Raw genomic sequence first — 22,301 nt, forward strand, 5'->3', positions numbered from 1 at the left:
TCTTTTTCAGACAGGTCTGTGAACCCTAATGAACTCCTGTAGGGAAAAGGGGGATGGAGGGCAGGGGGAGTGGGGGGAGGGGAGGTGGGTAACATTCTGATTTCATTTCTAGTTGACAGTAAAACCCTTCCGAGGTCCAGTCAGGTGGAAAGGCTGATTGCTAAGGAGGGAAGAGCCCATCTTTGACTGGACAGGGCTGGAGTCCTTAGGGGACAGGCATGGTCCTTTTCTTCTCCACTGTTGGGCACAGCGTAGGTGTTTATGAACTGCTTGATAAATGAGTAGTTGAGCAAATGAAGAAATCTGTCCTCTGCTTTCAGTTTCCTCTTTATTCTTTTTCTCCAGCTTTCTTGTTCATTTAGAACTTTTGTAATTGTTGATTTCTTTTCATGAACTATATCTGTTTGCCCCACTGTATAAACTCCTTGACTGTCAGCTCTGGGTGTTGCTCTGGTTACCTTCCCCCAGCAACTGGACATGTCCTGGAGTATAGTAGAACCAAATACAGAATCGTTGACTTACTTTGAAATTAACTAATGGAGACTAAAAATTCCTCAAATGGGATTAATTGTATAAATCCAAAAGGTTGAAATTATTTAGATTGGTATATCTTGAGTGTGGTTTTTCTTCTTTGTGGAATTTTTAATACTATTGAGAAAAATTAATTTTAAAAGTTGTTAGCTACTGTGAGGGTATTGCTTTTGAAATGTTTGACTGGAAGATTTTCTTCAATTAGTGGAATTAATGTGTTTATCATGGTAATCATTGCTACTTAATTATTGGACATAATAGAACATCGCATTTGGTTTCTTTCCCAATGTCAATGAAGGTACCATTGGATACAACCAGCGGAACAGAATTGATACCCTCATGTATCTGCTAGCGTACCCACAGAAACCTATGGTCAAAACCAAGACCATCGAGTTGATAGAATTTGAGAAACTGCCGGCTGGACAGAATGCGACAGTGGCTGTGATGAGTTACAGTGGCTATGATATTGAAGACGCCCTTGTTTTAAACAAGGCCTCATTGGACAGAGGTGAGTGCATTTGGAAAGCTCTAACACCGAAAGTGCTTGGCACAGGGTTAGATGTGGGGACGGTCAATGTAGAAATTACTTGGTGTCAAAGTGCTAACGTCAGTATCAAGTGATTAGTATTGTATCATGTACAACCAGGGGGCAGTTATGTTGTGGTGTTGACTTTTTAAAAAAATGATATTATATAGAAGTAATTTGTTAAGTGTATTAATAAACAGGCTTTTTTGTTATTGTTGTTGTTATTTTACCTTTTTGGCAAATTGAGACAATTCCTCAATGGAAAACATGCAAGAATTGTTTGGTTTTCCAGCAGGAATTATAATAAATGAAATACGGTTTCAACAATAAGCCCATTTGGTAGGGTAGTAACAATATTTGTATGTAAAAGGCTGTTTTATTTATTGTATACCTCAATCCCATAATATTAGACCTTTTTGTTAGCAGAATGATAAAAGTTAATGCATATGCATTAACCGTGGCTTATTATAGCTGTTACATTGTTCTTTCTCAGTTTCTCGATCGTTCACTTTTTCAGGTCACCACATTATGGTGTGTTAGCACCTGAAGTCTGGCTTCTCCCTTCACGATCTCCGTTTCTCTTTTTCCTCTCGGGCACACCCACTGTGCCTTCCCTCACTCTTCGTAGTTGCTAGGCAGCCGTAATGGTACTCCTAGACATGTGTCTTTGGCATTAATGTTGGCCGCACTTAATTTATGCCTCTTTTTTTCCTCCGACTGACAACAGCCATGCTTTAAAACTGGATGTTTTCCTTTCTGATTAACTGGTAACGTTTATGTGCAAATCTGAAGACTTTGTGATATCTGTCAGAAACTTTTCAACACAGTTTAATGACCTAAGTTTCCTGTTCACTAGCTGTTAAGCTACCACCTGTAAATACAATGCCCATTTACCCTTGGAAGAAAACACTTCTTGATTTCATGCAGTTCAGATTCACACTGCACTCCAGCATTTTGCAGTGAATGGCCACTGTATGAAATTTGAAGATCATACAACGTTTCCGAAGCGGCTGGCTCTTGCAGCTGAGTTTATTATGGCCGTACACAATTTACTGGGAGCCGTAATGACTGAGACCTTTTTCAAAGACACACAGACATCTTCATCTCTCGTCCACTCGTAGAAATGTGTGTTGTTTTATTGAACAGTAACCTTTGTATTTAAAAAAATTACCTGGGAGCACTGAAATTTTATTTAGAAATCCCCTTTCCCCTGATGGGTTTTCTAAATTCATATTCTTAGGTTTCTTGAAAGTGCTCTGCTTTTGCTGAAGAATTATACATGAAGCATTTTACAGCCATGCATTTACTTCATCAGTAATAGCCAGTATTTGATCCTGAAACATTTTCCTACTTAAGTGAACTCTTGACATGGCTTAGTAGATCCTGGGGAGATAGAGAATCAAGTTTAAAATAGCTGGTTGGGGGAAAAAAAACAATGAATTCAATAAAAATTAAAAAAAGGAAAAGAAAAACCCCTTGGCCAAACTGGAGAAGATAAAAGAAATGCAGCCACAGGGTCTTGGGAAATGCTATTTGGTGTTGAAAGAATGACAGCTCTTTGAGAGAACTCGATAGCTGATGAACCTTTTTGTGGGAGTCAGTGGTTGAGTTTTTTGCTTCATCTAAAGGTGTTCTGTTCCTTTTGCTCATTTTTATTAATGTGTAGATTGTTAGTTAATCTCAGGCCTTTTCCCTCATCCACTAGGTAAATGTGATCTAAAAAGATAATCAAAGTAAACTGATCTTCAGAACAGAGATGAACTATTTCTGTCATTAAAATCATTTGATTGGCCCTGGCTGGCATAGCTCAGTGGATTCAGTGCGGGCTAGGAACCAAAGTGCCCCAGGTTCGATTCCCAGCCAGGGTACATGCCTGGGTTGCAGGCCAGAACCCCCAGCAACTGCACATTGAATCTTTCCCTCTCTCTCTCTCTCTCTCTCTCTCTCTCTCTCTTTCTCTTTCTCTCTCTCTCTCTCCCCCCCTTCCCTCTCTAAAAATAAATAAATAAAATCTTTTTAAAAAAGGATTTAAAAATCATTTGATTGTTTCTTTTCATTTTCTCTGCTCTTTGGAAAAAAATTTATTTGTTTACTTCTTTGAGACTTCTTCTGATTGCTATTATCAGAAAAAGGAAAACTTTCCAGAGAAGGTTAGCAAAAGTTATGCAACAGAATGACATGTAGGAGGAATCCTGGCTGATCGGTGGAGTTGGTCTGCCTCGACTTTGCCGCCAACTTCCTGGGAGACCTTGACCGTTTAATTTCTCTGGCCCCAGTGCCAGTAAGACAGTGGGGTTATGCCAAGTGATCCCTAATGCCCTTTCCATTTCTCACACCCTGGGGCTCTGTGCTCCAAGAGAACCACAGCAACACTTAGGTTTCTCTCACCTTCCTCCAACGTGATAGCATATGTATAGTCCGTGCTGGAAATGGTGGTAGAGACTCCAGTGTTTACATGGATAATAATAGGTACAGGGAGAAGTCCTGATTTCTGGATTGTTCATTGGTGTGGCCCATCCCAGACTATCCAAATGTAGATTGTTGTGGGGGGAGAATGGAAATGGAATGAGGGGGTGTTGAATAACACGAACCTGTGTTTTCTCATAGTTTTGTATTTCTGGTGGTTCTGATACCCATTTTGGTTTCGCTGTAGGTTTTGGGCGTTGCCTTGTATATAAAAATGCTAAATGCACATTGAAACGGTACACTAATCAGACCTTTGATAAAGTGATGGGGCCGATGCTGGACGCTGCCACGAGGAAGCCCATCTGGCGCCACGAAATTTTAGATGCAGATGGCATTTGTTCTCCAGGTAAAAGTCTTTAAAGAATTCACTGCGTGCCTTTTGACATTATGAAGGTTATTCAAATAATATATCCAAATACTTGATAAATGGGATAGAAAAAATAACAACCTGTAAACCCACTGTCCTAACTTAGCCAGTATGGTCATTGTTTGGCGAATTTCATTCTAGTCTTGTGATGCATATGATTTTACTTAGCAATAATCTATTTCAGGTTTCCTTTCCTAGTTATAGTTTTGAATCATAGAAAATCCACTGTAAGGAAATAGTTAAAATAAGAAGGTCACGGTCCAGCAGCTACACTGGTATTCCATCATTTGCACACTTCGCTCACAGACTGGCTTTGGAATCGATCTGATGCCCCTAAGAAGTGTGACTCCATCATAATTACAAGTGCATAATGAATGGTGCCGGTGCAGCCCACAGCCCCTGCCCTCATGAGCATCACGGCTAGTGTGGGACACGCATGGAGCAGAGGAGCACACACAAACCTGTCGAATTACAACCAGGTTACGGAATCGTGTAAGGAGCTAGGCAGCCACTCTAGAGCGAGAGTGTTTACCCTTGTCAAGACTGGGGCAGCCGTCCCATGAAGTGAGCTGGAATTCGAAGGATGCGTGGAGTCGACCAGGGAAGAGCGGGGAGGAGTGTGTTCTAAGCAGTGGGAAGGGCTTGTGCAGGTGTCCTGCAGCGTGACAGGTAGAGGGTCTGAGAGAAGGCCAGTGTGGCTACAAAGAACAGAGTGTTGCGGAGCATGGTGAACACGAGTCTAGAGAGAGAGAAATGGGGGGGGCAGGCAGGGGGTTGTAGCCATATTAGTATTTTCATGATGATCCTAAAAGCAGTGATAGGATCAGTGCTGCCGTTTGAAGTGACCATTCTGACTGCCACAGAGAGAGCAGTAGCAGGGGAGCTACGGCCAAAATAGAGGGAGGCCGACTGAGAGCTCTCACGGCAGACCAGGCGCCGCGAGCTGGGGCGAGGTGAAGAGAAGGACTGGGTGGGGGAGACTCCTAGCGGGAAATCTGCATGACCTTGTCTCAGTGTGCCTGGGTGGTGAGTCCTGCCTCCGCTGTGGTGCCCTGAGCCGCACGGTGTGTGGCTGCCCCTCCCGGCCGCCTCCGTGTCTTGGAGGTTTTCTCTCACTCTTCACCCAGGCCATGCGGCTGGGAAGTGAGTGCTGTGGCAGCACTGTAGTCGTTGGTCTTTGAGCTTCCCCGGAAAAGGTGCCAAGCAAAGGTGAGAACAGCAGGAAAATCAAAGAAATCTTTCTATTTCTTTTGCCCAACGTGGCAGTGACTTATTATTTACTGGTTGAAATAGCTATTAATAAAAGTAAATGGTCCAAATGTGTTCTAACACCCTAAGCAATATATAAAATTGCTACCTACTGACATGGCATTTCTCCTGTTAACGTGGTCCCCTAAATCAGTTTCTTAGGTTTAGGCACACTGCCGTCTGAATCTGTGATGTTCTTCATCTGGGCCCACAGAGCTGCAAACGAGCCCTTCTACACTCTGGTTCCCACTATAGGGACTCATTTCCGACTCCCCCCCACCTCTAGACTTCGTACACTGTCTAATCGCATGGTCTTCACCCCAGCAATCTTTGCGTATCGCATGGATGATAACAGTTTGTCTAACCCTCCTTACTTTCCTAGGTGAGAAGGTGGAGAACAAGCAAGTGCTCGTGAATAAGTCCATGCCCACGGTGACTCAGATTCCTCTGGAAGGGAGCAACGTGCCGCAGCAACCGCAGTACAAAGACGTGCCCATCACGTACGTACTGGGGTGCCTCGGAACTGCATGGGAAGGAGTCCGCCCTGGCCGGTGTGGTTCCTTTGGCTGGAGCGTTGTCTCCTAAACCGAAAGGTCTCGGGTTCAATTCCCAGTTAGAGCACATGCCTAGGTTGCCAGTTTGGTCCCCAGTCAGGACGTGTATGGGAGACAACACTGATCACACTGATGTTCCTCTCCCTTTCTCCCCCTCCCTTCCCCTCTCTCTAAATCAATAAGCATGTCCTCAGGTGAGGATAAAAAAATACGTAGCAAGAGTCACTTACTCTCAGTGCTCCAGTCACCCTGCTTTTGCTGATGACTTCCAGACAGCCATCTGCATGGTTTCAGCTCTTAGCTGAACAGCGTTACAGGTGTCCCAAATCCAGAACAAAGTCCTCCTCCTCCCTACCCCAAACAGGCTCCTCCTGGGTCCCTCTCTTGGTGAGTGGCACCATCATCCCGCCAGTCACCTGCAACACAAACCTGACTTTTTTCCCTCACCTGCAACACAAAGCCAAAGCCTGTAGGTTCAACCGGATCTGTAGGTTCTGTCTCCTTAGCTGTCCCCTTGTCTTCTCAATGACAGCGCTTGCTGTCGGAGCTCTGGCCCTCCTCTCCCGCCGGACTCTTAGTTCTCAGTCAGTGCACCTCTGCCTCCGGTCCTGCACCTCTCCACGTGTCTTACGCGCTCTCCGTGGTGCTGCCAGCGAGGTTTTTCTCTAATGTACTCCTCGGGTCATGTGACTCTCTTGAGTAACTAGAATGAAACTTGAGTAGATTGAGTGAAACTCTCAATGACAGTGTTGCCTGCTGAATAAAGGCCAAACAAAATAATACATAACAAGCCCTGGCCAGGTGGGTCAGTTGGTTGGAGCATTGTCCTATACACCAGAAGGTTGCAGGTTTGATTCCTGGTCAGGGCACATATAAGAACCAACCAATGAATGAGTTGATAAGTGGAGCAACAAATTCATGTTCTCTCTCTCTCTCCCTCTCTCTCTCCCTGCCACTACGCACGCGCACACACACACACAGACATGCACACACACATACATCTCCCTCTCCCTCTATCTCCTCTCCACTCCGTCCTTCCCTCCATCACTTTTTCTCTAAAATCAATAAACATATCTTTGGGTGAGGATTAAAAACAATAATAATAATTACAAGACTATCCATGATTCTTGGCATACCTCCATAGCCCTTTGCACACTCGGCCCCGTGTTTCTAGTAAATAGTCTCTTGCTCTCCAAACCGTAATCATACCATCCTCCTTCAGGCCTTCAGCATGGGCTCCGCCTGCTCCCTCTGCCCGGATGCCCCTCTGCCGGTGAGGTGCCAGCCCCTGGGCCACCTCTCTGTGGAGCAGTCCTTGGCAGCCTGCCCTCCCCGCCCCGCTGTCGTCCCCATCCGCTGCCAGTGTTCACTGTTGTCCGGCTTGGGTCCTTCCTGGTCTCTGCACCAGTGTCTTCACTGCCCTTACCTCGTCACTCTGTTCATTGTGTTGTGAGTCCCTTTGGGCAGGAGCCGTGTCTACTCAATCTTTGTGTGCCCAGGGCCTACGAAGATGTGACATAGAGTGGACTCTGAATAATGTTTGTTGTATGAAAAACAGGTAGAAGAGGCCAAGTGTGTGAAAAACTTCATAATGGGAAAATTCAGTCAATAAAAGTGGCTAAGAACTCGGAGTTAAGTCTGACAGGCATCATCACAAATCCTATGTGAAGGTCCACTTCATACAACCTGGGCAAGTTCCCAACCTCTCTGAGTACCAGTTTTCCTTGTTTACAGTAAGGGAGTGACAGCACATGAACAATATGTGTGGTGAAGGTTAAGTGTTAGCCGTTTTAAACTAGGACTAGAAAGGGGAAATTGTAAAGTTTGAATTTAATGTTGAAAATGAAAGTCATTTTTCAGAGCCCAAAATGGGAATGCCAAGCTGTCCTGTGGCAGATCTTAAATAAAACATGGCCTGGAGGTGACAGGTTCACAAGTGGCAGTCTGAAAACTCTGCTTTGTTGATTTTCCCTTCACACTAGCTACAAAGGGGCAACAGACTCCTATATTGAAAAAGTGATGATATCTTCAAATGCTGAGGATGCTTTTCTGATCAAAATGCTGCTGAGACAGACAAGGCGTCCAGAGATTGGAGACAAATTCAGCAGTCGTCACGGGCAAAAAGGTACGTTGTTTCACTTCTCCACTCGGTTATAAAACTGAATATCCTAAAATACTTATTAACCACAGAGGTAAGAGATGTTTTATATCTTTCCTCTATTAAAAGTTTAGTATGTTTGAAAAGTTATTTATCAAAATTATTCTTGTTTTACTTCTCAGATTAACCTGTTTATATTTTTAAAACATTTTAAAATATACTGTAGAATTGCTTCTCTATGCTATTCATTTCGTTCTGCAACTGCTTGGACCAGAATTATAACTATAAATACGTTCTAGGTGATGTAGCTACTGAAGTACAGCTAGCTGTTTAAACACTAAGAGTAATACCTATTTTGTGTGAAAGGCACATGCTTAAACGACTCCATGTTCTGTTGGGTCGCAGCATCAGCGGATGTCAGCCCTAGAAGGTGCCTCGGCGTTGTGTGCCCCTTTGTGTGACAGGTGGGGAAGCGCAGGCCCTGCGTGGTGAGTGGGCAGTCACGGGCGCCCAGCTAGGGGGCTGCCGAGCTGGTGCGAGAACCCAGCCTCCCGACTGCAGTGCAGCGCTCCGTCCGCTGCATGCACGCCCTCGCCTAGATGGGGTTGCCATCCCCTTGTGGTTTGGTTTGGTTTTCATCTTCAAAAACCAGAGCACTGTGTCACTGTTGATTAGCTCATTATCAGTAAGTTCTCTTTTAGTCGATGTGTGTATATATATATATATATATATATATATATATATATATATAGTTTAAGAGTGGGAAAGTTTGTCCTGGGGTTTGAATTCTGGCTCTGCGTGCTACTTGCCAGTTCTAGGAACAACAGTGGTAGCTAGCGCAGAAGTTAGCCAGCACTAACTGTGTGCCTGGCGGTGTCTCAGCACTCAGTACTAACCCATTTGCTTCCCACACAGTCCTGGGAGGTAGGACTGTTACCATCTGCAGTTTACAGATGAGGAAACAGGCACAGAGAGGTTAGGAGCTGGCCCAAGGTCCCCAGTTCGGTAGCAGAACTAGTTTTTGAACCCTGGCAGCCCTGCTGAACTGCGTGCCCTTTAACTCACTACTGTCTGTCTGTTCAGCTAGGAGCGTTGTGCCTGGCGCAGACCGATTAAGTGCAAAGAAAGGACAGCAATGATCATGAACGTTGGGGGTTAGGTTCATTCCACTCTGCAACCTTGACTCTCACCTTTGCTTATAAATTGTGAGAGTGGTATCTTCTTTGTAATTGATTGGTTAGAAGATAGCTGCACATTGTGGTCTTGCTGATTTTAACTACTTGTTTGCCAAGCAAGTATATCCAGTATTACAGCTTGTTTGGACCAATCAATCCAGCCTTAGTTGTCAGTCCATCAAAGTTTTTCAGGCTAAGAGACCATTTCATCAAAAGCATTTTTAGTTCAGTTGACAGATGCAGGATTATTATACCCTGTCAGTGTTTTATAAGAATCTGTTCCATGTGTAAGTGTGAATTTGACACCTCTGCTTTACACAGTTTTTAAGATGCTAATTCTTAATACCTTTTGAGTTTTTGTAAACATATCTTGAGATTCTAGTGCTTTCTGCTGCTTACCAGTGACAATGAAATTCTCTACCTTGAAACTGTTTCTGTTTCCCTCTTGGTCGTGAGTTTCCAAGATGCACTCCTGAGTCATTCTGGGATGACCGTAACCTTGTTGACAGCCTCTATTTTACTCGACCTGTTACCTTCTTACAGAGTGCCGGCCCTGGGAGCTTTCCAAAGTGCACACTATAACAGAATGTCTCTATTCCGAGTCAGTGTACACACTTTGCATATCCCAAATCCTTGTGCTCTATTCCATCCGAGTATCGTGCAAAGACTTGAGGGCTGGCGTACACTTCAGTGATCATCCACTGTGTTCTCACTCCACGCAACTTTCCGAAGTCTGGGACTGTGTCCTCATATTTTGGGGAAGTCTGAAGGGCCCTCTCTCGCAGCAGACTGGTGATGGGTAGTTGATGATGGTTGGAAGTACGGATGCACTGAAGGCAGGGGATGGAAGGGCACAGATTCTCTGCTCTTGCCGGGTTGTTTTACACAGGTTTTCGTGTATTGCATGTGAGTGTGTGTATATATAGTACAGACAAAGCACCACTTTTGGAAGTGAGAAGCACACTTGATTGGTAATTTCCTGTGAATACAGACATCTAAGTAAAATGTCAGTCTTTGTGCTATTGCATTTCTCAGCCTGCTAATGCGATGATGATGTTCATTGACGGGAGTGGTTTCTAACTCGCAATGGTCCGAACAGCAGCCTTTAGAGAAGACCTGGCTACCCAGTCTTCGGGGGCTTCGCCTTGTGCCGCTCTGTACGGAGCCGAAAGGAGTCCCCGTGGGTTTAGGTGACCTTTCCTCTGCAGTGAGGAGTTTGTCTTGCTACTTTCCCTTTTCCAGATGGCTTTTAATCCGAGGGTAAAAACCTTCTGATTAGCCTAGATCCCCCTGGTATTTCCTTCTTTTACAGTCTCATCAGATTTATGGAAAAGATCAAGCAAAAAAACAACAAAAAAAATAAATAGTGTAAGCTTTTAACAGAGTGATAGGAGGAATGACATAGAACCCATAACTGAACATAATTTTTATTTCCTTTAAGTATAATTTTTATTAAATAATAAATGCACATGATTTAAAAAGGTCAAATAGTACAGAAAAGGGGGAGGTTGTACTGAAAAACATCAGTCTCTGCTTTTCTTCCCATTTTGCTTCCCAGAAGCAATTTTTCCTCATTTTTATCTTCATATCTCAGTGATATTCTTAAATAACTATGTACTCACTTATCTGTTTTAGGTACTGATTTCCTGATACATGGTAGGTAGCAGGACCTAGCACTTATACCACTCTTCCCTACTCTCCACCTCCAGTGTAGATTCATTACAATTTTGGATTACTTAATTATTTAGATTCCATTATTGTTACTACATAAATATTATTCACTTCCAAACCAAACAGTGCTTGAGTGTTGTTCCTCTGTTATATAACTTTATTCTTTTTGAAGTTAATAATCTCATATTTTTACTTGCTTTATTTTTCTTATTCATATTACCATTCCTCAATATCATCAGCAGCCTCTCCACAGTTGTCTACGTGATCAATAGTCTGTTGGACCACTTTTCCCCCAGAAGGCTTCCTTTATAGCACCCCCACTCTTCCTGCCCCACACTGTGGTGGTGGTTCCCTGAGCCCTGGCTTCCCCTGTGTTAAGAACTGGTAACAGATAAGCCGAGACGCAGATGCCCGCAGCCCTCAGGAGTGCTGTGCGGAGCCTGGGGCAGTCAAGGCCATGAGCAGCCTCACATTGTCTGCCCTGGAAGTGTTTTCAAAAACAGTCATAAAGCTCCCTATTAATTTGTTAGGGCTGCTATTATAAAATGCCACAGACTGAGTAGTTTAAACAACAGAAATTTATAGTCTCGCAATTTGGAGGCTGGACGTCCAAGATCAAGGTGTCGGGAGGTTCGGTTTCTCTTGAGGCCTCTCTCCTTGGCTTGCAGATGGCAGCTTCCTCCCTGTGTCCTGGAACGGTCTGTCCTCTGTGCAGGAGTGCATCCCGGTACGTCTCCCTCTTCTCGGAAGGACAACAGTCACGTTGGATCAGGGCCCACTCGATGGCTTCTTCAACCTGAATTACCTCTTTAACGTCCCTGTCTCTAAACACAGCCCCAGGTTGAGGTGTCTGGGGCCAAGGCTTCGACACATGGATGTGGGAGGGGGCGGGCACAGAAGAGCGAAGCAACGGGACTTGCTGACTGGCAGGAGTAAAGTGAGGAAAAGGGCCACAAGGACTGTGGTTTTAAGCTTAGTGAATGAGGGCACCGATCACAAAGCGACTTTGTGTCTCATGTGTGCCAGCTGCTGTTCGAGACGCTGGAGTACGGTGTTGAACGAGACTGACCGGGCCCCTGCCCTCAGGGAGCTCACGTTCTCTTGGGGAGGGAAGCAGAAAAGAAGCCAAGAAAAACAGGAGCACGGCAGTTTAAGACGGCGATAAGGGCTGGGTGCGGAGGGCGGTGTGGAAGAGTGGCTGGCGTGGGGTGGGAGGGCGTGCTTTAGAGGGACGCGCGGGAGTGGCCTCCTGGAGAAAGTGTCATTGGAGCTGAGACCTAAAGGGTGAGAAGCAGCCAGCCAAGCAAAAACCTGGGAGAAATCAGTTCCAGTCCGTGAGGCGTGAACGAGCTTGGAGTATTCAAGAGCAGAAAAAAGGCCAGTCTGGTCAGGCCTGTGCCTGCGGAGGAGCGTGGTGTGAGGTGCGTGGAGAGAAAGCGGACGGGGCCCATCCTGCAGGTCCTTGTGCCCAGAGGAGGAGAGTTTGGGTTTCATTCTGAGTGTGATGGGAACCAGCAAGGCTTTTGGACGGTGAGTGTAAGCAAGGGGCAGATGAGATCTAAGTTGCTCCTTTTGGAGATCCCCCTGGGTTCCGCATGGGGAGCAGATTGGAGGGGGGACCAAGGAGGGAAGCAGGGAGACTGTTGCCGGGGTTCAGGCGAGAGACAATAGTGGCTTGAGCTGGGTAGTAGCAGTGGGAAATTGGACAGGAGTGATGGATGCTGGATATGGTCCGGAGTCAAAACCAGCAGGACTTGCCAATAGCGGAGATGTTGGGAGGAAAAGACAGGAACTGCAGATGAGGTCTGTGGCCTGATCAGCTGGTGACGCCATTGCCCAAGGTGGGGAGGAGTGGGGACGGAATCATTTTTTGGGCATTGGGCAGGGGTTGAGCGTTTGGGCCTCAGGTCAGAGACGCCCATGAGACTCAAAGTGAAGGTGTCGAGTAGGCAGTTGGATAGAGTCTGGAGCTTCAAGGAGAGGTTAGGTAGGGCTGGAGATAAAATATGGGAGCCATCTGCATGTAAATTTGTAGTATTTTTGCCTGTTGTGTATTATTAACTGACAAGCATTCTCATCTATATTCCATCCTTTAGCCTGTTAGTTGGTATTGTTGTCCCTACTACGTAGACCCAGGGAGTCTTAGCTCAGAGAGGCACCTACCACAGCCAGTGCGGTGGGGCCAGGACTCCAGTTCGGGTGTTTGGTTCTCAGTGCCTTGCCTGTTCTGCTAAGTTTGGGTAAGATGGCTTTCTCTTCTGATACCCCATTCCCACTCTGTGCCCTGGGTTGCCGTTTTCCCTGAGATTTCCCTCGGATAAGAAATAGCTTTCTCCTGAGACTGGCCTAATACTAATGTTTCTTTTTTTTTTTTTAATTATAGTGATTACTCCTTTCATTATTTTAACTGTTTTTTTTTAAGATTTTATTTATTTATTTTTAGAGAGGGAAGAGAGGGAGAAAGAGAGAGAGAGAAAGAAACATCAATGTGCGGTTGCTGGGGGCCGTGGCCTGCAACCCAGGCATGTGCCCTGACTGGGAATCAAACCTGCGATGCTTTGGTTCGCAGCCCGCGCTCAGTCCACTGAGCTACACCAGACAGGTCTAATATTTCTTAATTTATCTTTTCTGTTTCCTCCTTAAGATGGTCATCTTCTCAAAATTCCCATTCTTCCTGGATAAGCAACTTTATCCAGCGCTAACTTCGGTAGCACTCCTCAGCCACCGATCCAGAGTAAATACTGTTTCCCACACACCCAGTGGCAGAAATGCTTGCCGAACTCCCGTATAAATACACATTCTCCTCCCAGAGAGCTGGGTTTTCGGGGACCCCTTTCCTTCTGAACTCCACTCACTGTGAAACACTGTTCCTACTCCCTGTAATTCTCTGGTCAGGTTTTAGTAGTCTTCGTTAAAATTCAAAATCTGTTGAGTGTGAGCAGGTATGAAGGAAAGTACATGTTCGAGCCCTCAAGTCTGACCGGTCTCCTGGTTCAGTGGGCCAGCTGTGCGGGGGGGGGGGGGAACCAGAAGGGGAGCAGGGGCAGCGAGCCGCAGTCACGTGCGGTGGGCCCAGCGGGCAGTGTCTGTAGGGAGGCGGAGCCACGCAGCAGCCCCGCCCTTCGTGTGGCGGCCGGAGAGGGACTGGATCAGACGTAAAGTTGCATGTTGGCAAGTAAGATGTGAATGAAATGGAGAGTGTCGTCTGCAACGTCATGTATGCTATTTGTGGTTGTCATGAAGTGAGCTGATAAAATTTCAGTGTCGGGAGTTTTCAGGGTGTACGCGTCACACCGTGATCCTGCAGTGACTTGTTTCAGGTTCGGCCTAGGTCCATGCCAGGGTGGGACCAGCAGTTAGTTAGTCGGCCGTAGTTTTCACTCTTGACGTGGAGAGTTGTTTGGAAATACGACTTTCTTTTTTAACACCACCTGCAAGCTGACACAGGTGACAAGTGTAAAGGTTATTTTGATTTAGTTTATCTCTATGCCCACCTCTTTTTTCCTTCCAGTCAGAGCATTAACTATTACTCTTGGTGTTTGGAAAACAACATGGCCCTGCAGATTGCCTGACTTTTGTCTTTTGTTAAAAGTTGACTTTGACAGAGCTGTTGTTAGAGACTATTTCTGCGCACATACAGTGTGCAGATTGAATTTCTGCACAGAATGCCTCTTAAAATATCCTCGCTGACAATCAGAGGAGACGTGACAACTTCGTTTCACGGAACTTGAGTGTCTATCCTGCTCAAGCTGGAACACTTCAAAGGCGTTAGGATAATTAGTAGCTAAATGCAATATATGTGGAGAGGGAACTAAACAGCAGTGGTTTACGTGTTATGAAAGAGCTCAGGAAGATTGAAGAGGACCGCATGAGTGGGTGAGCTGGAGCAGGCGACTCGGCACTGAGTGGCTGGGGATCAGTGTCAGCGCTGTGTGGTGGGAAAACATCGGATGTAAGTGATCAGAGAAGTCCCGCTGAAGGAGTGAAAGGGCTTGCTCAGGAGCCGTTAACAATGCGATAGACCCGATAAGCAGCGTTGCCTTCCGTGACCCCGGGAGTGGAGGATGGCCAACCAGAGAGCCACGTGTGCAGGAAGAAGAAAGTATTTCTTAAAGACAGTGTCCCAGTTCCCATGAAGACGACTCCGGCTTGAGAAGCAGTCAGGACTCACTCACAGCACACTTCGTAGGTAAGGGAATTACAGTGCGGCCTTCCAGTGAGAGATCCAAAGTTTAACAAAGTGCAGTCCTCCTTTGGGTCTTTTTGAAGACCTATTATGTACCACATCAGCAAGTGCACAGTGGGTCAGCTCCCCCCGGAAGGGCCTTTGATCAAGAATCTTTAGAATAGTTTATTCTTTAGTAGACTACAAAGTGCAGGGAAAGGTGAGATGATTTAGTAATAACCTTCTGTGCACCACGGTTGTGAATTTGTTGTGTGTTTATAACAGAAGGGAATTGTTTTAGTTTTGTTTCAGCTTCAGTTGGAGATAAATGTTAAAACCCTGGAGTTTTCATCTCCTTTCCAAGTGTCCTAGACTTCTGGTGCCATAGAGGGAGGCCACACCCACTGCGCTGGACGCACAGTGATGCCCCGCAGAGGGAAAGGGAGCAGAACATGGGTCTGGAATGTTCCTCGTGTTTTCTCTTTATGTTCTTTCTTGGTCATTTTATACAAAGAGTTAAAGATAGGAAGAGACATCCATATATAATGTGGATCGGAGTGGTGTTTAGAACTAGACTGTTTATTAAAACCAAAATAACATGTTAGCCTCTTGAACTTTGGTATAATAAGTTCTATGTGAAGGTAACTCATCAAGAGCAGACATCTCTATCTTGAGCCTTGCTTTTTCTGATGCTTAGAAGGGGCGAGCAGATTTCCTGCTCTTTTTTTTTTAATTCTTTAACAAAAATTATCTGTCAGCTTAAGGAATTTCCAAGTTTTATTTCATTGCTCAGGCAAACCAGATTATTATAGATATTTTCCTCTTCCTTTTGCTGCCATTCACAATGAGGGAGGAAACCGTGGACTCCTTTGATGTGTGTGGGGGGGGGCAATATATCACCCCCTGAAAGAACATTTCTCAGTCTCTCATGTGAAAAGGGGTTAGCACCTCAACAGAGGTCCTGTAGATCACAGGACTGGGAGACAATACCAAACAGTATTCCTAAGGAGAGGAAGAACTGTATTCCAGCACGAGTGTCCTGGCAAACGGAAGCTTCTTAATAACTGCAAATCTGAGATAATGGCACACACTCCTTGGTACCTCCCCCTAAATCCTCAGGTACCTTGTTCAAATAAGGTCCATCTTTGTTCTAAAATAGAGGTGTATAGTCTTATCAAAATGCAGGTTTTTCACGGAGTGGTTCAGTGTACCTTTGGTTCATAAGGGTTTTTTTTACAGATAAAACTGGAAGATTCATCTTGGACCCTCTCTTGTTCAACAAAACTTCCATTATAAGATCACTTGCCTCCACTTTGCAGTTAGCAAGTTATTCAACAACCTGCTGAATTTATTTATTAAGATTTTGATTGTGTATCAGAAGAAACGAAAGCCTACCCTGACTTGCCAACACATTAGGGAATCTTTGTACAGTAGGTTTGAAGAGGCTGAGGAGGTGGGAAAATGTTAATTCGTGTGTGGCAGAAAGCTGAGAGGAAAGTGTATTTGTTAAATAAGGTTTGGGTAAAAACTTTGCTTTTTCCAGACCTTCCTTTATATCTTTTTTCTAGATTATGTTTTCTAAAACCGAGAGGATGAGAAGAATCTGATTTAAAGTAGTAATAGTAACACCTTGTACTTACGTAGCACTTGAGACCCTCTACAATCCTCTCCGCCTGACGGAAGCTTCGGGGTGGGGATGTCTTTGGTTCTCTCCTTCACTTGATCCTGCGTGAATGAAAGAGTCTGGGGGGCGGGGGCAGTGGAGCTAACAGTGTGAGCCCCAAGATAAGGGGTGTGATGCCGGACGATGCAGCGGAGTTCGGGTCCAAAAAGAAATTCTGGCAGCTGTTACTTTAATGTTAGAAATCAAGATTATTTTGTCTACATAGACACCTTTATTGTAAGGAGACTTTATTTAATTTTCTATTTTAAGAACAAATTTTGGACTTCGGTAGCTAGCCAGTAACCCTCTGACCTTTCAGTAAATATCCACTAAAGCTTTGAAATTAGAGTGTTTAGTGTTTTATGGCCCAGAATAAAAATCCCCAATCCTGTTTCCAAATAGTGTAGCCTCAACACATTTTATTAAGCTCTTGACACATTCAACCATGTGTATTTTGTAAAGTTCCTATGGTTATTGTTTTACAATAGCTGCTTCCAGGAGCATTGTAAGGGTTTCAATTAATCAGCCCTTTGTGTGCTTCAGACTATGCAAATTTATCACATCAGACCATTCAGCTGCTCATGGGAAAGCCATGTAAAAACTATATTGTCTTCCAGCGCCTCCTCTCATTTAGAGTGATGTTTTAATAAGAAAGCTAATCAAGTTTTCTTATGCATTATTTATCTGTTAACATGTAAGGAAGAGCCAAATTAAAATTATGTCAACCGGGATATGGCAAGTGCTGTGATAGATCTGGAAGCGATTCAACCACAGAACAAAGCTAATATGATTCAACAGTTTCTGTGTCCTCCCCTCCCCCTTGGGATTATTTAAGGTGCTGGGGAGAAAATAAAAGAAGGTTAATTCAATCACTGGGAAGGGAGAAGAGAAGAAAGGGAGTAACCACCTGTGCTGGCTTTCACATTTTGATTTAGAGATTTGCATTTCTGAATGTATAAAGGCTTATGGAGGTGAGTTTATTCAGAGCAAAACCATTTCTTGCTTAATATGAACAAACTTGAAAGCGTTCCTGCTGTTCCTCTGGCCCCGTTTACCACTACATTCATCAGCCGTGAACTGCTCCACACTGGAGATCCGCGGCCCGTGTCCTGCGAAGTTCTCGGGTTTGCAGGAGCCACTGTCCTGACCATGTGAAATAGTCCGCACGGCCCAGCCAGAGTGAGAGGCTTTTCAGCCCCTTCAGCCGCAGTCAGTGCGGCTGCACTTGCTTCTCCCGTTCACTGCATTGGTCTCCTTTGCTTTGCTAGTTTGCTTCCCGCTGAGAATAATCAGGTTTCTTATATGATAATAATTCCTTGGATTTAGATGCTGCCTTCCTCTAAGGACCTTCAAGTACCTCTCAGACATTAGTACCTCTCAGACATAGTACCTCTCATCTGTCCTTTTGACACAACTGACTCCTGAAATAGGTGCTAATTGTTCCCATTACAAAGACCGAGCAAGTAAGGCTCCTCAGAAAGTGGCGCTTCCCCCCAGGAAACACCATGTCGCTCGAACAGCCCGGAGTCAAATTAAGGTCATGCGATGCCTTGTTCTCGGGCCTACATAGATCTGAGAGTCTGTGAGGTGATGTCCTTTACAGATGCCAGCCCCCCACCACACACACACACACACACACACACACACACACACACACACACGCACGCACGTGCACGTTTATGAACCTCACGAAGACCAGGCCTTGCAGAGTGCTCACTCCTTCACTGAACTTCAGCTCTCTTCTGGCGCTGGGGCCATGGCGAGAAATCACAGCATCATTTCACCCTTCATTGCATGCAGCGTGTTAAACCGTGCAGAATAAATAGCCTTGTCTCATAGGTAGCTGCAGAAAGTAGAGCATTAAAATGCAGCAAGCTGAATTATGTGTTTTCATTTTCAATATTCAGTCGGACTAATTTGTGTAGGACTCCTCTCAAGAGGAGCTGTATCCCTGAGCCTCTTCTTAGGGCCCCACCTCCAGCACAGCGCTTGTACCCAGCATGTGCTTGGTAATTGAGGGAAGTGAGTCTCTCTTCCCTCACTCGGAAGAGGAAGAGGAAGAATACATACCAACCTCAGGGTGGTACATTTAGTCCCAAAGTGGTTATACGTGGAAGGTGAACTTGCTGAAGAAAAAAGTTTTAAGTTAAAAAGTGAAACAGAATGTGATATTGAAGTGAGACCTGGCTGTCAACACAGCAGAGAACCGTTTGCTGATCAGTTCCTGACGCACTGAAAACACATCACAACAACAGCTCTTGTATCAGAAACGTTGTTACGGTTGTCTTCTGCACTTGCCACCTGCTTTCCTGTCTTGATAAGGTATCAGAATGCTTTAGATTTTTCTTGCCTTTTTTCATTACTTTCTTACCTTCTTTTTTTTTCTATTCGAATTGAGATAGGACCATTATACTAAAACAACCTAGAAAAAAAAAAACCCAAAATTACTTTTGAACAAGTCAGTTGCTGTGTATAAGTAGAAATGGTTTCTAAGAATGATTCATCAGACTATGGATTTTTGCTGGGTCTGCCTGTTCATAAGATGAGTTATATGTTGTTCTGCTGGGCCGTGGGAATAGAAATAATGCACTGGGGCAGGCCCTCTGGTGTCCAGGGCACTGAGGTGCGGCGACAGTGGGTCGGTCCCTAGACTTGCCTTTCCTGAGTGGCCTGGTGGCCAGGCTGTGGTTTCCTTAGATTCCCTGAATTCTCACCTATACTACGTGAAATTTAGATGGTGATAGAATAATATTTTCTTTTGACTGGGTACCCGTAGAACCTTTATGCTCTTTTTACATCCCAGTTTTTTTGTAGTATCTGTGTGCATTTGTTAAAAGTTCTGTAGTGCGATCCAGGGTCTACTTCCCAGTGGCCCCTCTAAGTGCGTTATCGTGTCTGGGCCTGAGAACCGGGTGTGTTTGCCTGTCGCTGCCAGGAGGCTGTGCTGTCCACAGTGGGGTTGGGACAGCAGCGTGAGGGAGCCAGGGGATGAAGTTTTATTTTAAAATCTGAAATGCTGTGTAAGCATTTAAGGTATGAATCAGTGATTGTTCCGCAACAGCTTCCATTAGATATGGTTTATTTGTAGTCCATCCTCTTTTCAAGGATCCGGGGAGTGTTTTAACACACTGAAGCATACTGCATATCATTTACATTTTTAAACCAGCATTACAGAAAAGTGACTATAACTTTTAAGAGTTCTAAATATAGAAAGAGATTTTATGCTCTGTCCTTGGAGAAAACAAATTACAATTTTCCACTTGAAAATAAGAAAAGAAAGCTTCCTGCTTTGATTAAGGAATTGAATAATTCTAAAACAGAGAAACACCGTTTAAAAAAGAAAGTCTGGTTCTAAGATTGAGAATTCTCTTCTCCCCCTAATGAATTCGGTAAAATGCAAACTTTTAAAAATCATCTGTCTAATTTGAGATTCGAGATCATCAAATTCTGTCTAAATATTTTGTTTTAACTTCTAAGCTCATTATGGTTTCTTTGTGTTAACTTGTATTAAAATCTGTCAGCTATGACTAGTCTCATAAGCACAGTCAGCGGACCAGAATAAGTTAATTATTTACTTGTGTCACTAGTGCTCTTCATCTAATGAAATGCACAGCTGTGTTAGATCTGCAGTTGGATGTGTAGCTCCCATTGTTCTGCAAGTCAGCAGAGGGTAGAAGCCGCAATGATGGAGAGCCCTCAGTTCTTTCTGCTGTTCTGGCTTTCTGTGTCGATTTCATGGATCTTTTATCATTCACTTTCACACAAAACAAACAACACAGGGCTGTCTGCTATGGGAACCATCTTGGCATATAAAAGGGTTTTCAGAGCCTAAAGTAATTTTAAGTTAGCTAAGATTTAATTTTTGGCGTACAGGTGCCCTTGATTCAGATGTGGCCAAAGCAGTTCCTATACTGGAACGAAAAATCTGAAAGTTACTTGTGTATTTTTAAGTGCAACGTCAAAAAAGGACTAATAAGAAAACAGCGTCCCAAAAAGGAAGCTCTATGCTCTAAATATTAATCAGATTTCAAGCAGAGTTATTAGAGATTCAGATTTCAGGGGAAGGGGTACTGCTTTCATTTTAATAACAAAATGAAGTTACCTTTGCTGGAATTAATCTGTTGGCTAGAATTGAAAATGCAAAATGCAAATCTCCTTCCCTTCCTCCAGTGCAAGTATGCCAGGCTTCCTTCCTGGGTTTTGGTGCCTCCCGCCCCTCACTGCCACCTTCTCTTGTCAGAGGGCGAGCAAGCAGCTTCCTCCAGAGCCGCCCCAGGCATCCCCCCTGAACTGTTGCTGAGGGGGGCTGAAGATTCTCTGGCCGTGCTTGTAAGGGACATAGCTGTACCCTCCCTCTCCTCACTGCCCAAAATGACACCTCAGCCAAGCACATCCCGGACCGGCCTCTTAGGAATTGCTGTTTGTAACGTTTTGTTCAGTGCCAAGCAATGTTGGTGGTGGTGCACCTTGATTTACAATTGCATCTCTTTCAGAGATTTCCCGGGAGTCCTAGTGTTTTGTCAGGTTAGTTTCAATGTGGACAAGATGGACTTTGGGAGGGGAGACAGAAGGGTCACACACTCTGCTTGATTTGAATTCTGACACATTGTGACTGAATGTTTCTGTTCTTCATGTAGGAAAGTGTACTTTCTTTATAATAAACAATGCAATTGCAACCAAAAAGCCAGTTAAAATACCTACATATGCGAGAATTTAACTCCACAAACCTGATTACCATATTATTGCCAGCCACTAAAAGTCAAAATATTAATAACCAGTGTTGGATAGGCACATGGTATACTTTGACTTTAGACTTGAGCTCTTGATGATTATAACACATCCCCAAAATTTCACTTTAAAATAGTGTGAGTAATTCTGTAGAAATCAAGCTGAGCAATGCAGAGTTTCTTTGAGAGCAATTTCTTTTCAGTAGCTGCAGAGAGTTAATAATTCATATGCAAGAGAAAAGGAGTTTCATCTCACTAGTATAAAGCCTTTTTTTTTTGTCTAGTGCCATTCATTGTATACTAATTTTCCAATTCTGAATTATATAGGTTGTGGTTAACAATCTAAATTGTACCCCTGTTCTTCCTACCATGGACAGGAGATAAGAGGAGTTACCAAGTATTTAAGCAACAAAATTCCCTCCAAGTTAGAATATGGCTAGAGGAGTAATAAAGGTCAGTTAATTTAAGAGACTATTTAGTGTCCACGGAGTTGGTAGGCTTTTGTTCTGTTGTGTTTTTATTCTAAGAACGCATTTCTAATTTTAGTCTTTTCTTCCAAGAATAATTTGGTATTTAATTTTATTATTCAACTTTACAACTTCAAGCAAAGATCACTTTCCTCACGTGTTATAAGTTATGCGAATGAAAATTCCTTAGGGCATGTTAGACTCAGGCAGGGAAGCCCTGGCAAGAATCAGCCAAGCAGCCCGCTCTCTGCAGCTAATAGGTACGCCCATTAGCTCCCCAGCCACACACGGGAACGCCTGGTCACAGGTTTAGGAAGCACAGCTGAACACACCCCTCTCTCAGTCCATTCTGTGTCTGGTGGTCAGAGAGCCTGGAGCCCCGTGGTTGGGCCCAGTGTGCAGCAGGTCATGGACAAGCCGACAAGGAGTGAAATTGCTCTTGGAGTGTTGGGGGCGTTGACGGGCCAGGGCCCAGTGAAGCCGCTGCCGTCCCATCTCGGTGGCACGAGAGGTCGGGCGAGCAGCCTGACAGCACCACTGTGTGTCATACCAGCAGGCCAGTCCACGGGCTGCCATGCCTTTCTGCAAGGACAGCCATTTTTGAACTGTCTAGCAGGGTTGTTGGAAATTGTTTTCGTTACTC

General features: G+C 44.5%; 1 protein-coding gene across 1 annotated transcript in view; it reads left to right on the forward strand.

The window, feature by feature from the left end:
- POLR3B (RNA polymerase III subunit B) overlaps window positions 1-22,301 on the forward strand; it is a 106,760-nt gene that overhangs the window by 71,427 nt on the left and 13,032 nt on the right. The window contains exons 20-23 of the mRNA XM_028532874.2: window positions 830-1,039; window positions 3,711-3,869; window positions 5,521-5,638; window positions 7,675-7,817. Of these exons, the coding sequence (XP_028388675.1) occupies window positions 830-1,039; window positions 3,711-3,869; window positions 5,521-5,638; window positions 7,675-7,817 (630 nt within the window). The remainder of the gene's footprint in view (window positions 1-829; window positions 1,040-3,710; window positions 3,870-5,520; window positions 5,639-7,674; window positions 7,818-22,301) is intronic.

The sequence above is a fragment of the Phyllostomus discolor genome, chromosome 2 (assembly GCF_004126475.2).
Source record: "Phyllostomus discolor isolate MPI-MPIP mPhyDis1 chromosome 2, mPhyDis1.pri.v3, whole genome shotgun sequence".
Lineage (NCBI taxonomy): Eukaryota > Metazoa > Chordata > Mammalia > Chiroptera > Phyllostomidae > Phyllostomus > Phyllostomus discolor.